Source organism: Ictalurus furcatus, chromosome 18, assembly GCF_023375685.1.
Source record: "Ictalurus furcatus strain D&B chromosome 18, Billie_1.0, whole genome shotgun sequence".
In the NCBI taxonomy this organism is placed as follows: Eukaryota; Metazoa; Chordata; class Actinopteri; order Siluriformes; family Ictaluridae; genus Ictalurus; species Ictalurus furcatus.
The window spans coordinates 153,321-169,074 of NC_071272.1; the positions used below are offsets into that span (position 1 = coordinate 153,321).

General features: G+C 37.8%; 2 protein-coding genes across 5 annotated transcripts in view; both read right to left on the minus strand.

Moving 5' to 3' along the window:
• Positions 1–476: 476 nt before the first annotated feature.
• Positions 477–6,010, minus strand: c18h5orf15 (chromosome 18 C5orf15 homolog). The gene is made up of 3 exons (XM_053649355.1): positions 5,861–6,010; positions 3,972–4,612; positions 477–912 (listed from the first exon to the last, which is right to left on the minus strand). Exons 1-3 carry the CDS (start codon positions 5,958–5,960, stop codon positions 781–783), a joined length of 873 nt encoding a protein of 290 aa, XP_053505330.1. The 5' UTR covers positions 5,961–6,010; the 3' UTR covers positions 477–780.
• A 2,045-nt stretch (positions 6,011–8,055) lies between these two features.
• acsl6 (acyl-CoA synthetase long chain family member 6) overlaps positions 8,056–15,754 on the minus strand; it is a 34,093-nt gene continuing 26,394 nt past the window's right edge. For all 4 annotated transcript variants that reach the window (XM_053648876.1, XM_053648879.1, XM_053648877.1 and 1 more), the window contains exons 17-21: positions 15,529–15,645; positions 11,197–11,340; positions 10,990–11,091; positions 10,808–10,879; positions 8,056–10,687 (exon numbers count right to left, since the gene is read on the minus strand). In XM_053648876.1, coding sequence (XP_053504851.1) covers positions 10,547–10,687; positions 10,808–10,879; positions 10,990–11,091; positions 11,197–11,340; positions 15,529–15,645 — 576 coding nt within the window. In that variant the 3' untranslated portion in view covers positions 8,056–10,546. The remainder of the gene's footprint in view (positions 10,688–10,807; positions 10,880–10,989; positions 11,092–11,196; positions 11,341–15,528; positions 15,646–15,754) is intronic.

Below are 15,754 nucleotides of genomic sequence, written 5' to 3' on the forward strand. Positions count from 1 at the left end.
TGGGGTGACCAGAAGTGGGCTGTGAACAGGAGATGCTCACACAATTTGACAGATCTAGAATGGTTTTGCAAGAAAGAGTGGGAAAATATTGCCAAGTCAAGATGCACCATGCTGACAGACTCTTACACAAAAAGACAGAGTGGTGTAATAAAATCAAAAGCTGCATCAGCAAAGTATTATTTTAGGGGTGTGCACACACTTGCAACTAAGTTATTGTAAGTTATATCTATTGTATGTACAGATTAAGCAATTGTACTAGTACATTTAATGTCATAAGAAAAATAACAAAAGGGTCCAGCCCCAAAACTGCATAATAAAGCTAGAGACTGTCCTTTTCTTTAAAACAAATATTACTAAATAAAGAAAATTACTAAAATGATTGATGCCAGTAAGCATGTGTTATGCAGACTATAAATAAATCGGCATGTGCTCTTAGGTCATGTTAATCATTTGAAATTAAATGATTGCGCTGGTGCTGGTTACATTCAATATTAAATTTTATATTTAATACACTAATTAAATCATTAAATAGTGACATAGCCCTCTCAAAAGCCACAGAAAAACATATTAGCCAGTCTATCCCTGAAATATCTGAAAAACAGTAAAGAAAATAGATAATTAGGGTAACACAAACTGGATACACAAGGTTTCTTGATTCACTCTAAATACACAAAAGTATCCTGAAAATTAAAATCAGCAGTTTGCATTCACAATTAATAACCTCAACTCTATCTTTAAAGATTATAATATTCATCTATAACATTATGGTATGCGGTTGTTTTAAAAGACATAATTATTGGTCATCTTCAATGAAGGCATTGCCTCATCAACATTCTGGTCAAGCCGATGGTATTCTATGCTGCGAGTGCAAAGGCCTTCCCTCCAGCGCCGACTCTGAGCCAGGAGCATTATCTGTAGAGGCAAAGAAATAAGCAAATAAATATTGTATTACAAAATAAATGATCAAAAATCTAAACAAAAATAAGGATTGTATCTAACAAACAGAAAAATCGCACAAACAAACATCAGTGAATTAGAAAAAAATTCTGACCTTATGTTATTTTTTTAGAATATCATCAAAATATGAAAAGTGGTAGAATACACTGCCTGGCCAAAAAAAAATATCAAATACTTAATTGTGATTGGCGGAGAACCTGCGGTAGCGCTCCTTCTTACACTGAGGTTGCAGCAGTCTGCTGCTGAAGGAGCTGTTCAGGGACCCCAATGTCTCGTATAGGGAGTGAGAGGAATTGCCCATGATAGACACCAGCTTAACTAACATCCTCCTCTCCCCCACCACTTCTAAGCTGTCCAGAGGACAGACCAGGACAGAGCTAGCTTTCTTAACCAGTTTCTTGTTTCCTGTCACACCGAAAGACCACAGTCTCCTTGGCAGGTGGAGACAACTTCGGCCCTTTTTATACAGGACATGTGTTTATGGACCAGTCCAGATTATTGTTGAGGTGAACACCCAAGAATCTGTATGTCTCCACCCTCTCGATGTCAACACCCTGGATGTGATGTTAACCAATGTAGACCGGGGTGGCCTCCTACGGAGGTCGACCACCATCTCCTTTGTCTTGCTGGCATTGAGGCAAAGGTGGTTTAACTCACACCAGTTGACCAAGTCAGCGATGACCCCCTGGAATTCCTGATCGCTCTCTTCTGATACTCATCCAACGATGACCGGTTCATCAGAGAATTTCTGCATGGGGCAGCTGCTAGTATTATGCCTGAAGTCCACTGTGTGAAGAGAAGGGGAGCGAGCACTGTACCCTGTGGTGCTCCCGTGCTGCTAACCACCACAATCGACATACAGTCCTGGAGCCTTACATACTGTGGTCTGTCCAGGAGTTTAGTTGGTGATCCATGCCAGCCAAATGACGGTCGCCTCCAGCTCCCAAAAGCTTCCCCCTAAGTAGTGACAGCTGAATTGTATTAAAAGCACTTGAAAAATTAAAAAACATGATCCTCACAATGCTCCCAGTATTCTCCAGGTGTAGAAGTGATCTGTGCATTAGGTAAATAATGGCATCATCAACCCCAATGCCTGGTCGGTCAGCAAACTGTAGAGGCTTTAGCTCTGAGCTCACTAGGGTCTGCAGCTGTTGCAGAACAATCCTCTCCATGAACTTAATCAGGTGAGAAGTAAAGGCTACCGGTCTGAAGTGGTTGGGCTCCGTAGGATGCGCAATTTTGGGTACTGGAACCACACAGGAAGTCTTCCACAGTGCTGGAACTCGCTCCAGTCTGAGGCTCAGGTTAAAGATGTCTTCACTCACTGAGCTGATCTGCACAGTCTTTAATACATTATATATATATATTAAATTAATTAAGTAAGTAAATTAAATGGGGCTTTATTTTAGTACTTCTGTTAGTGAAACAACTCAATACAGCCTTGTTGTGTCGTGTTGTTGCAATGAGAAACAGCTTGAGGGCACTGTGAGATACGGTATTGTGATTGACTCACAAGGGGAGAGGAGAAGTGGATTATAAAGAGATTGAGTGAAACACGGTCACACGTTTCTCTGACAAATACTTTTTCTTTTACAAGTGTTCTATACCACAACATTCTTTTGATGACTTTTGTCCAGGTTGGTCTGAAGATGATGTATGCCAAACAGTTTTTAACAAAATCCAAGTTGACAGGAAGTGCACTTAAATTTCAAATGTTGGTGTGCATTTGCTTCAGCACCCTTCAGGGAATTATAGAAAGAAAAAAAAAGAACTGTGAATTTAGCGCACATTCTTCAAATAATATAAGGAAAAAATGAAAGTTGTCACAACTCTTGGCCACAAGGTGGCACAGTCATGAAACTTCTTGGGTACATTCAAGGTGTGGTCCTTATCAAGTTAAGTAATGAGATGTAGATGCATTGCTAACAAGAGTAGATGCGCACCCTTACGACCTGTTTTTGTAAGGGTAATTTTTTGTAGTGCATTACAGGAAAATGGTAGGCACTGACGTCACTTTCCCAACGGAACACACCCCTCAGTCGGACTGAGCGGCAAAACATCCTGCAACATGACTGCCTTTAGTAGGGGAAACTGCGAAAACGGGAGTAAAACAAACGTTTATCTGCTTAAACTAAAGTTAATTGGACTTGCCAGTGATTCTTACAGCTTACCAAAGGATGGTAATAGCAAACAAAAAAAATTTTTCTACAAAATATATTTTGGAGAAACTTTTAAACTTATCTGGATAACTGCCAGCTGTTACTGATTATAGCAATTATATATCAAACACAGGTCCATATATATTTGGACACTGACAAGTTTTGTTATTTTGGCTGTTTACCAAAACATATTCGAGTTACAGTTAAATAATGAACATGGGCTTAAAGTGCAGTCTCTAATCTTTCATTTAAATGTATTCCAATCCACACTGGAGGAAGGGTTTAGGAATTACACCTCTTTAATATGAAGCCCCCTCTTTTTCAAGGGACCAAAAGTAATTGGCCATTCCTTCTGACTGCCAGAAGGTCAACAGCAGCCCAACACTACATCACAAGGCCAGTGTCATTAACTTCATCTCATCATGTGGGCATCACCACAAGAAGAAGAACAAAGAAAAGCGAGTACAGTACAATAAATATTTTAGAGCGTGACCACATTCACATAACCTATAATTGCTCTATTTTATTATTAGTTATTGTTGTTAAAGTTTAATTTATACTTTAGGCACAATAAGACATTATCATAGATATGTACAATATATTCAGGCATCTGCTGGAGGGCATGGAACCTATCCCCCATGGATACTGGGGTCCTACTGAATATTTTTTGTTCCATAAGCAATTCTTTTATGGTGGTAGAAATCTGCACTGGGACTGTGATTCTGCAAAGCCTCAAATGCAAATTTCTGTTTGGTGTGTTCCTGTATCATTACATTCATTGGGTGAATTTGCTACTCTCCACAACCATGCATCAAAAGGTGACTGTTGTTACATTAAGGCATAAGACTGACATACCTTTCTTTTATTGTGGTAGGTGATGTACACTATGGCCACCAGCAAAGCAATGATCACCAGGTGGAGGAAGAAATGTGAGTCTTCATCTTGAGTGGCATAGATGGTGGTGTCCTTCATGTGGATATCAATTTTTCCAGACCTCTCTGGCATGTCTTTAGCAATGTCCTTGATAAAATTGGCATCATCCTGAAGGTTCTGACTGAAGATTTTGCTTTCGCCCCGTTGACCATTTTCTGCAAGCCTCATGTATTCATCTTCATAGTCCACATTATCATTTGTGTCTATCTCAACAGGAGAGGTGGTGGACTCAAAATCCAAAGAGAGACTTGGTTCTTCTTTAACAGAATCAGTGAAAATAGGTGGCTTGGATTCAGGAAGGTTAGTTGATTTTGGCACACTTTGGTTAGAATCAATAGGCTTGGAGTCTTCTGAACTCACCTTAGCTCCACTCGTTGGTTTGGGGGTTGCTTGTGTTGTGGATGCTGTTGCATTGCTTGTGAGTAGATCAATAGCCACGTTGTTCGATTTCATCAAGTTTTGCGTTTCTGATGTGCTCTTATAATGGCTTGATGTGGATGGGGGAGGGCTGGCAGGAGTTACATTTTTTATGATTTCTAATCCTTTTGACATGGGAAGTCCTTCTGCAAAAACACAGGTTCAGCATAAATTATTTTGAAAGCTATAATATATTCCTCTTGCATACATTAATGCATAAGCTACTATACATCCAAGTACTGTGATTGTTAAAGCGATCCATTAATAGGTGTATTAGGGCTGACATGAGGTGTTTTCTGTCTAACACACTTTTTGCCTAATTTTTTTTTAATGCGCAATAAGACATATGTAGTACATCTCGCATACAGCAATCAAAATTATTCACCCCCATTGCAAATCAGGTTTATTGTCAAAATTTACAGACTTTCAGCTGTTTGCAATGAACAAATCAAACAAAAGCAATTGAATAAGTTCAACACAACAAATGCTTCAAGTGGTTTCCCCAAATTCAACTGAAAATTCAGCTTATAATGACTTCTACAGTTTCAAAATTATTCAATCCCTTCATTCTCATTCCTCCAGGAGGAGGAGTTTCAATTGCAGGTTTTAGCCAACATGTCAGAGAAGAGGATTTATAAGTGTACGTTTTTGCTTTTGTAAATAACAACAGTTTACTATGTAATTGAACTGTAGCGCTAGCTTTTAGTAATATTTCATTATATAGTTTGAAGATAAACACGTGAAACTGTAGTCAATTATAATGGAACTTCAGGCTATGACCATTGTCAATGGTTATCTGATAAAAACAATGCTGTTTTTGTCTTTATGGTTCATTACTTTCAGAATATCCTTTATAACGCAACAACGTCCTCTTTCCTGCGTCACGACGTTGTGTCTGTCCCGAAAGCCGTCTATTAATAGCCCCATCGCCCTCGTAGGATTCGCGACTTAGAGCCCCATAGGTCTGCATTAGCTGACGTCACCAAAGTGTGGCCTCGGAGGGCCACAAGGGCGCAGTGTGCCATTTGGGACAGGTCCATACTGATTCACGACCTACTGAATTAGGGAGCTCGATGAGACAAACCCTTGGCCAAATGTTTTCAGCTAGCGGCACACATTACGTAAAATTACAAATAGTTCTAATTATGACTGTCTTTTGGGCCACCGGTGCTAGACTTTTAAACCAGCTGACTCACTAATATTACATGGTAAAGTATGCCCACAGTAACATAATGAAATTCAACGCCACATTTATAGACAGCCAGGTTAGCTATGCAAGCTGTCTAAAGACCTCTAGTGTAGCCACATATACAGTTCGCCGACATTATGACGTTGCACTCCTAATTAGTTCCTGAAAATTAAGCTCAATAAAAATGAACGAAAGAATAACTCACGAATGTTTAGTGAAGCGCATGTAACAAGTTGTAAAATGGCCAAAACAACTACTAAAAAGATACTTGAGTGTTGTTGCCACAGCTTTGTCAATGTCGCCATCTTGAACCGGGTGTTTGTAGGCAAGTGGGCGTGACCAACAATCGACTATGCGTAACAGGAAGTGACGTAATTTCGCTTTCCTTTTGACCGATATTTCATGTTGTGTCAGAGGGGCAGGCCCTTTGGCCAGCTGTTTTGGTATTTAATGCCCCTGGCTCTACTAATCGTAATTTACTTTTGACTAGTCAAATTTCCAATTCCAGATACCTATTCTGCAATTCTAACTCGTCATAATTGACAATGGAAAAGAAATTGTAATGAAAGATATCTATCATTCATTTTGTACTATGTATAATTCTAATTAGAAATATCTAATATATCTCAATATCTCATATCTCTATTTGGTTTTTGATTCAATAATAAATCAAATTTAAGATATCTTAAATTCCTCATCATTTAAGATATCCAAAAATACATTTTAGATATCTGAAACTAACATATAACTAGTATAGAATATAAAGTGTAATCAATGTGTGTAATTACAAAGTTTACTAATGCTTGGATATGTTAATAAAGTATAATCTAATATGTATAACCAACAGTTAGAATTATTACTTAGAAGCATAATCTAAATCCATAGTGCACTTGTTAATCAAGTTATATTAAGTTATATATAAGTGTGTATTGAGTTAGATGAACAGTAGGCCTAATTGTTTTCTGTGTCAGCCCGTACCTTTCTGCACAGCAGGCATAAAATCTAAAACTGTAAAACACTTTCTAATAAGTGACATTCTAAATGTGTAAATTAAAAACCTTGTGTTTTGTCTAAAGCAGCTTCACTCTATGGCAAATAGACATTCACCAGAACTGTGTTTCCAACCAAAGCCCTTTAAGCTTGCAAATCAGTGTCAAAATAAAAGATATGAATTCCAGGAGGAAGAATACTACGCTTGGGCTATAGGGTGAATTATGGGACTAAGTAAAAACCTGGTGAAACATTTACTGTTCTGGTGAAACATTTAAGAAAATGCAACTGACAACGTATGCGCCACATATGTAAGGTAACATATGGATATGAATAATTAATTAAGGCAATGGAAATTGGTTTGTTTCTAGAAAGAAAAGGTGAATGCCCCGCCTAGGAATAATTTTACTGCTTCAGACATGTTTGTGTATGCATAATTTAGACTTTTGCAGACTGTCTCATTTTATTGTTTCAATAAAGTTTATTTACTTTTTGACATCTACTAACCCTCTGTCTGTGAAGTTTTTTGTTAGGCTGAAAAGATTGTTCGCCAGGACACTAGTCAAAATACAGTTGTAGATATCTTGAATTTGATTTATGTCTAGACCAAACTTAATTAAAGATATCTTGAATTTAATTTATTATTAGTCAAATCTTATTTAAATACATCTATAATATAATTATATACATCTCAAATGGATCTCTGACTAGGGCAATCTTTATTTATAGAGATCTGCAAATATTATTCTGACTAGGACAAATCTCAACAGACATATCTTAAATTAACATTCTTACTAGTCGAAATTACTTTATAGATATCTAAATTGTGTATTCAAATCACCCCGTTGCTAAGCCCCACCTCTCCTTTTCTAACCACTCAATTACTGCAGTTCGGACAAAGACAAATTAAAACCAAATTAAATACCAAATTAAATATGCCTATTAATCTGAGAAAAGAATGACTGTGCAACAAACTATGGGCCTACATAATGTTATTAAAGGGTCATGAAACCTCCCTCTTTCAGCTCAAGTCTATATGGAAGTATAATAGTGCCAAATGTCCTCAAGGCGAAATGGCATGTTGAATTGCATAAATTGAATAAAAACATATCGCAATAACAATACTTGACTTTTTCTGCCCAGCAATTTGACACAAATTGGAAAAAAACACAGCAATATCAATGCTTATTGAATTAGTTTCCTCTGCAGTTCATTGGGTTTGAAGATTTTGATTGAAAACAAAATTCCAGCATTCAAAATTCAATACCCACATATTCACCTTCCTAAAATACGGTTCCAAAATATTCAGTTGTTAAAATACCATCTTCATTATTCGTCAGTTAATATTTCAACACATTATTTTTCAACTTCACAAATTCAGGCTGCAAAAATTCAGATCTTAAAATTCGGGTATGTTGGTTCTCAGATGTGTATGATGTGAACAAACCATCAACTTATTAATTTAACCTTCACTTTGTTTAGAAGGGCTTTAAACTTGATATTATATGCACCAGTTCAGCAAGAATCTTGATGTACCATACTTGCGTTTGAATTGTCGTTCCAAGTGGGGATTCCGTCGTTACATCATTGTGTGGAAGGGATTCTCAGTGAAGGGGATTCATCAGCGGTCTGGTTGGGTTTTGGAGTATCATCATGGGAAATGATGAATGGAATGGAGTCTCGTAGGCTGGTTGCTTGATTAGCTTGGCGGCGGTTCTAGGCTTATGCTCCAAGCAGATGTGATCTCCCCAAAGATGTTCATTGGGAGAACTCTCATGACTCAGAAGACTCACTGGTGTCATAGGATTTTAACACTTTCTGGCTAGTCCAACTCCAAAATGTTTCCTCCAATCAAACATTGTCTTAGAGCAGGATGTAAGCCATATTGTCTGCCTATGATGTTAATCAGTCCATTGTCTCTGCAGACGTATGATTCCACACTTTTTCATGACATGTGGATCAAACTTTGGTCCCAAATATTAACATATACAGTGGGTGAAATAAGTATTGGACGCATCAAAAAAAAAATCAGTAAATATATTTCGAATGAGGCTATTCACATGAAATTTTCACCAAACATCAGTATTAACTCAAGAAATCCGGAAATATGAAGAAATCACAACATTAAAGTCCATAAATGAAGTTATGTGTAATAAAGTGAAATGACACGGGAAAAAAGTATTGAACACACTAACTGAAAAGTATTTAATACTTAGTGGTGAAGCCTTTGTTTGTAATGACAGCTGAAAGACACTTCCTGTATGAAGAAATTAATGTTCCGCAGTATTTGGTGTGACCCATTCTTCTAAACATTTTGTCTTTAAATATTGCTACTGGTGTCCCACAAGGCTGAGTACTTGGTCCTCTTCTGTGCTCCCTCTATACTCCCTCTATTCTCTTATCCTCTCATGGGTTTTCATTCCACTGCTATATGAATGACACTCAACTCATCCTCTCCTTACCTCCCTCAGATCCTCTCGTTTCTGCTCAGATCTCAGCATGTCTGGCATACATCTCATCATGGATGGCAGCTCATCAGCTGAAACTTAATCCCAGCAAAACTGAACTGCTGTTCATCCCAGGTGATTCACCACCATATCAGGATCTTGTGATCTCCCTGGACACAAACTGTTATTTAGGCTACAGATGACAACAGTAGACATCTAATAACAATTTATCAGATTTACTGGGCGCGCTATCAGAATCTGTTATAAAACTGGGCCACACTTACAGTGCTGCTGTACTCATTTCAATACTCAATGCTAACTATAGATTTGGATTTTTAATACATCAAAACTGCATATCTATTAAAACAATATTAATTAAGGGTTGGTGACATTTTATTTTTGGTGTTTGGAGGACACAATCATTGACAAGTAAAAAGCTGAGCTATTTCTTGCCATTGCTTCACTGACTAATCCTCTGAAGGACTGAAGACAGGTATTCAGAGAAGCATTAAGTAGTTTCTACTTGGCAAAGTGTTTGTAGTATAATACACACAAATCAAATGCACACTGTCAAATCAGCTGTTCGCTGCATTTTTTCTACTTTCATTTGCATTGCTTATAAGGAATAATAAAGAGAGTAAATGGATTAATTTAATATTCTTTTATTTTGTTACCATCCATATTGTAATTCTGATACACATCCCAATCCATACCATGGTACTGAAACAAGTATTTAATCTCTTTCACTATACACAAAAATTGAAATCATTACAATAAATATGTTTGAAGCTGAGATATACAGTAACATTACTTACATTAACTTTTTTTAAATTGTGGGATGGAAGAAAGTGCAACTGAAAATACTACCAAGTCCATATAGCTAGGTCCATGGTATGCTCACTTTGCAACAAGCAAGCGGATTTAGAAATTGAATACCTTATATTGCTGCATTTTATTCCCCATATTTAGGCCAAGTGTAAGTTTGTACGTCTTTTGATGTGTAAAACCTCAATTAATCAAGAAAGGACTTCTCGAACACATCATGCATGTTTTTTTTGTTCAAATAACTTTTATGTTCAGAGTTGGACCCATAATCAAATAAAATTAATAGACCAAGGGGAGCCGTGTTGCTTAGTTAGTCACTTATGAAAAAGGAAGGATGCATGCATGCTAGTTTGGCTTTTTGAAAGAGACAAACTTGGTTGTAACTATGCCACTTTTTCCAAAGGCACACCAACTGTTGACAATCCCGGCCGAAATATGACTACTCTCCTTTGAGTCTATCTACACTTCTAGACTGACACTGCTCTCCATCTTCTCATCATGCATGGCTCGTTGGCATGCTTTTTGTAGTTTGATTGGAATTTAATGATAAATTATTGACAATTGATCACTTTAAAAAAATAATAATAATTCAGTCCAAGTATTCAGTCCCCATTTAAAAACTGGGAATTTTACATTGTGATGTTGTCATACAGATGTTCTATCTGCTGCTTGAAATGTTCTTTAAGCTCTGGCCTCTTGGCTTTTAATGTAGGGGTCAGCAATCCATTTTCTATGGAGAACATCTCATTATGAATGTAGATGTCTTTTACCTGGAGATGAAAGAACATTATGAGGTTTTGAAATAAATAAGTTCTGTATTTACTGATAACCTGCTCACAGATGATCAAATGTGGTCTACACTATGGCAAACATTTCAACTATGCACTTACTTGTTCAAATGAATGGAGGCCACCAGCTTTGCCCAAACACACCAGGTCATCCAAGATGGCTTTCTTTAATTCCTTCAAAATAACAGGGAGAATTCAGTCACTATTAATATGACTCATGGGCTAAAATTTTTACATACAGGTACTATTTCATTTACAATGTTAAGTTTTTGCATGGGACTTACCATATTCTTACACAGATCATCATAGCATCCATCAATGCCCCTTTTCTGGGCCCAAGAGGGCATCACTTCAGGATCTGGAACAACAATCCCAACTAGACAAGCCTGCAAAGGAATAAAATGGATAACTTGCATCTGTAAAAAGAGGTGTGAAACCTTTTTATAATATTTTAATAACGGCCAGTTCTTCCACCCTGACAGAACACAAACCTGCAGACTGTCTCCATGAACAAAGAGCTGAGACACAGGCTCACTGCGAATATAGATGTTCTCGATCTTCTCAGGGGAAATGTATTCACCCTGTGCAAGCTTAAATATGTGCTTCTTCCTGTCTATGATCTTTAATGTGCCATTCTGAAAAACAAGAACAGCTAGAAAAGTTGCTTACATTTATTGCCAGTATAATACCATACTATGTACACAAATGTATGTTGGGTTTGGAAAGTATTCAGACCCTTTCCCTTTTTTTACACATTTTATTTCTATTATATATTTCATTTAAAATGTATTACATAAAAAATTCCATTACTCTACATACAATAATCCATAATCACAAAAGCAAAACATGTTTTTAGAAATCTCAATATCTTGGCTCAGGATGATCCTAAAAGCGGTAAGTGACTTCTGAGCTGTATTCAATTACTGCTTTATCACAGGAGAAACACCGCATAGCTCTATTTATGACACTGTTCATTTGTGAAACACCCAACTGAACACTGTAATTCCTTATTTGGATAAAATCTATTCATGTATTCCAACTGTACACCCGATACTATACATCATGATACCAACATGATAGGTCAGAGTTCTTCAAATCTAGCCCTCAAGGTCTACTGTCCTGCAGAGTTTAGCTCCAACCCTAATCCAACACACCTGAAAAAGCTAACCAAGGTCTTCAGGATTACTAGGAATTTACAGGCAGGTAAGTTTGGAGGTTGGAGCTAAACTCTGCAGATTTGAAGAACCCTGTGATAAATCTGTGATACATTTTAGACCTCATTGACAAGCATAAGCTATTGTATGTCAGTCAAAAATATTTACTGTAAAATACTGTTCATTTTTATGATTTGTTATGTTTATATTACATCTGTTCATTTCTCAAAATGCAAATGCATGAATAAAGTAGGCTTTTCCCCAGATATCTACTAGCCATAGATCTGTAACCAGTGGAATACGAAATAAAAATTTATGGTCATGGACACTGGATGGAGTGTGAAATTTCATTGAGTGGATATTATGTTATCAAGCTTTTAGAGATGCAAAAACAAAAGTACAGGTAGGAAGCCTCTGTGTGTTGTTTACTTTTTTTCTTCCAGCTGGTCACTATTGTATAATAAACCCCTACAGGGTGATTCAGGGTATTACCCTGAAGGGGTTTATTTTGCGATAATGACCAGCTTACTGTACATTCTTCAGGTAATATTTATATTTACTTATCAAATAAATACATACGTGCACATGAAATATGAGTTTAAATTATTTCATAATCTTACCTGCATATTATCTTAAAGGAGACCTATTATGCAAAATTCACTTTGAACATAAATGTGTGTTTGAGTGTGTGGACACGACCACCCTATAATGGTAAAAAATCCACCCACTCCTTTTTTTATATTCCTCATAAATTATAAACAGTGTGTCAAAATGAGTCGTTCACATTTTCTGTCCAATGTGACATCACATTGGAACAGGCCTCGCCCAGAACTGGTGGCGGAATCTGCCCTATTAGCATAGATCCTCCCCTTAGTGAGCTGCACACAGTCCGCCATGTTCTCCATGCTGGAGCAGGTTCATTCTGTACAAGAAATCAGACCCTCTCATCAAACAGGCTACACAACTACTAGTCCAGGCTTGTGTATGCACTACTCTCGGGCCTCCCAGCCAGCTCCATCAAACTCCTTCAGATAATTCAGAATTCAGCAGTATGTCTCGTGTTCAACCAGCCCAAGAGAACCCATGTCACACACCCCTTCATCTCCCTCCACTGCCTTCCTGTAGCCGCCCGTATCAAATCCTTGATGCTCACATACAAGACCTTGTCTGCAACACCACCCCCTACCTCAACACTCTCCTGAAGGCACACGTTCCCTCACGCAATCTGCGATCGATCAATGACCGACGCCTGGTAGTGCCTGCTCAGCATGGCGCAAGGTCCCTTTCCAGAACCTTCACACTAACTGTCCCTCAGTGGTGGGATGAACTTCCAACCTCAATCCAGACCACAGAATCTGTCACTATCTTCAAAAAAAAACTAAACACCCACCTTTTCCATGAACACCTAACTAACGCCTAAAACACTAACCCCACATTATCCTTTAAAAAAAAAAAAAAAACCTTGCTCTGGCACTTACACCTCTACTCTGTGCACTTTGCTTTTCTAGAACTTAATTAAAAGATCTTATATGGTAGGTACTTGTATTGTTCTCCGCTTGATATATCGCTTTGCTTGTATTTCCTCATTTGTAAGTTGCTTTGGATAAAAGCGTCTGCTAAATGAATAAATGTAATAAATGTAATCCAGCTTCATATCCAGAAGACATAAGTAGCACACTATATTTTGTGAATGTTTGCAAATTGCCTTTACGGATGTGCTTGTTAGTATATTCCACAGTTAATGCGGCTAATGTTACCATTGTCTCTGACTGTATTCACAGAGACCAGAGCTATGTCGTCATTTTATTTTTAACTCAAAAATGCTTACTGTCTGTATCTGCACCAATATTTATGATGTCAGTTATATTGGTTCTACAGAATTGTTATTGTGGTAGTATCCTAAGCATGAGCAGTAAAGGCACAGCCCTCTTCTGGAAAGGGGGCGGGGAGACGCAGCTCATTTGCATTTAAAGAGACACACACAAAAACAGCACCACCACACTGAACACCGGTGACCCCCAGGGCTGTGTGCTCAGTCCACTGCTGTTTACCCTGCTGACTCATGACTGTGCTGCATAGTTCAGTTCTAATCACATCATCAAGTCTGGTGATGACACTACAGTTATGGGCCTCATCAGCAACAATGATGAGTCAGCGTACAGGGAGGAGGTGAACCAGCTCGCAGAATGGTGTAGAGACAACAATATATCTCTTAATGTTGATAAGACTAAAGAGGTGATTGACAACTTCAGGAGAACCTAAGTGGACAACTCACCACTGCACATCCAAGAAACATCTGTGTAGAGAGTCAAAGGCTCAAAGTTTCTTGGTGTGCACATGACAGAGGACCTCTCCTGGACTCTCAACACCACCTGCCTCAAGAAGGCCCAGCAGTGCCTTCATTTCCTGTGGAGGCTGAAGAGAGCCAAATGTCCTAACTAGCTGTCTCACCATGTGGTACAGGAACTGCACAGCCTCCGACCGCAAGACTCTACAGCGAATTGTGAGGACAGCTGAAAAGATCATCGGGGTCTCTCTACACACCATTCACACCTCTTTTAACAATCGCTGAATCCACAAATCCACCAGTATTGCAGACGACCCCTCTTACCCCTCTCACAGACTATTCACCCTATATAATTTTAGTGTGGCCTTCTGGGTTTTTAAAGTTGTTTGAATTTATTCTGTCTGTGTTTGTTAGTACTATAACAGTATGCTTTTGTGGCGTGTTGTAGTCTTAGGTCTGAGAAAAAGCAAGTGTGTCTACTGACATGAGGATGAAGAAAGTATATTAACTTGAGTAAAGTATCTCTTTAAGCATTTTATATCATTGAATTATATTGAATAGGTCCTAAACAATAAAAGCATAAACAGTGATGAATATTACTGACTACTGTTAATTATGTGAAAAGACAAGGGAAGAAATAAACACTGGCTTCACAAAAATGTTACTTTATGCATATACACCAAAACGGAAAAAAGTTCACCTAAAAATGTGCTTCAGGTGATGTCAAAAATATTAAACATCATCGAATCAACCTATATACATTAGGTTACACCAATAAAATTAAATTTAAGGGTTAGATCAGGTAAAAATAGCAGTTTAAAATAACATTTGCAGCTTACCACTTTTTAGTATTGTACCATACCACCAAATTTTACCATGATTTTTCATAGTGCTCATTTTTGTTACTGGCAGCCCTCTTTTGAGGCAGTGCCCCAGCCTATCCAGCCCCCCACCCCCCACCCCCACCCCCTCCGCCCAATGAAAATGCTCTAGACACGCTCCTGTTCCAAGCACTAAGTGCTTGGCCCCCTAATTATATAGCAACAATGTGTGCCAAAACTGAAGGGCTCTGAATTCTTTCTGAAGCCACTGTATGTTTAACTCATTAAACTTCCAAAGTACATAGTCTATCAAATCAGCATCTGTTTACATGAAAAACAAAACAAAACAGTAAGCACAGTTTCAGGGAAACACACCTGACAAAATATTGTCAGTATAATGAATATTACACTATAGATCAATTTTGATTTAAAATCATATGGTAATATAATAAAACAATTTTAAATGAAGAAAATATGACGAAATGTTTAACATGTGCCTTTTGGTATTAATATAATTCCTTTTCCAACATGAATCAAATGATATAAATGTTGTAAGCACACCGGTAACCACTCTCCAATATCTCCTGTGTGAAGCCACCCATCCGAATCCAGTGTCTCTGCTGTCATAACTGGATCCTTCAGATAGCCCTTAAAGACATTTGGGCCTTTGACACACACCTGCAATTTAATTAAAATGTTTTTAAGGCTAAATCAAAATGGTAAGCTATAGAATGCAATATTAATTGGTACTGTTGGTAGTCTCAAGCATCCAATAGTGCAAATTCAG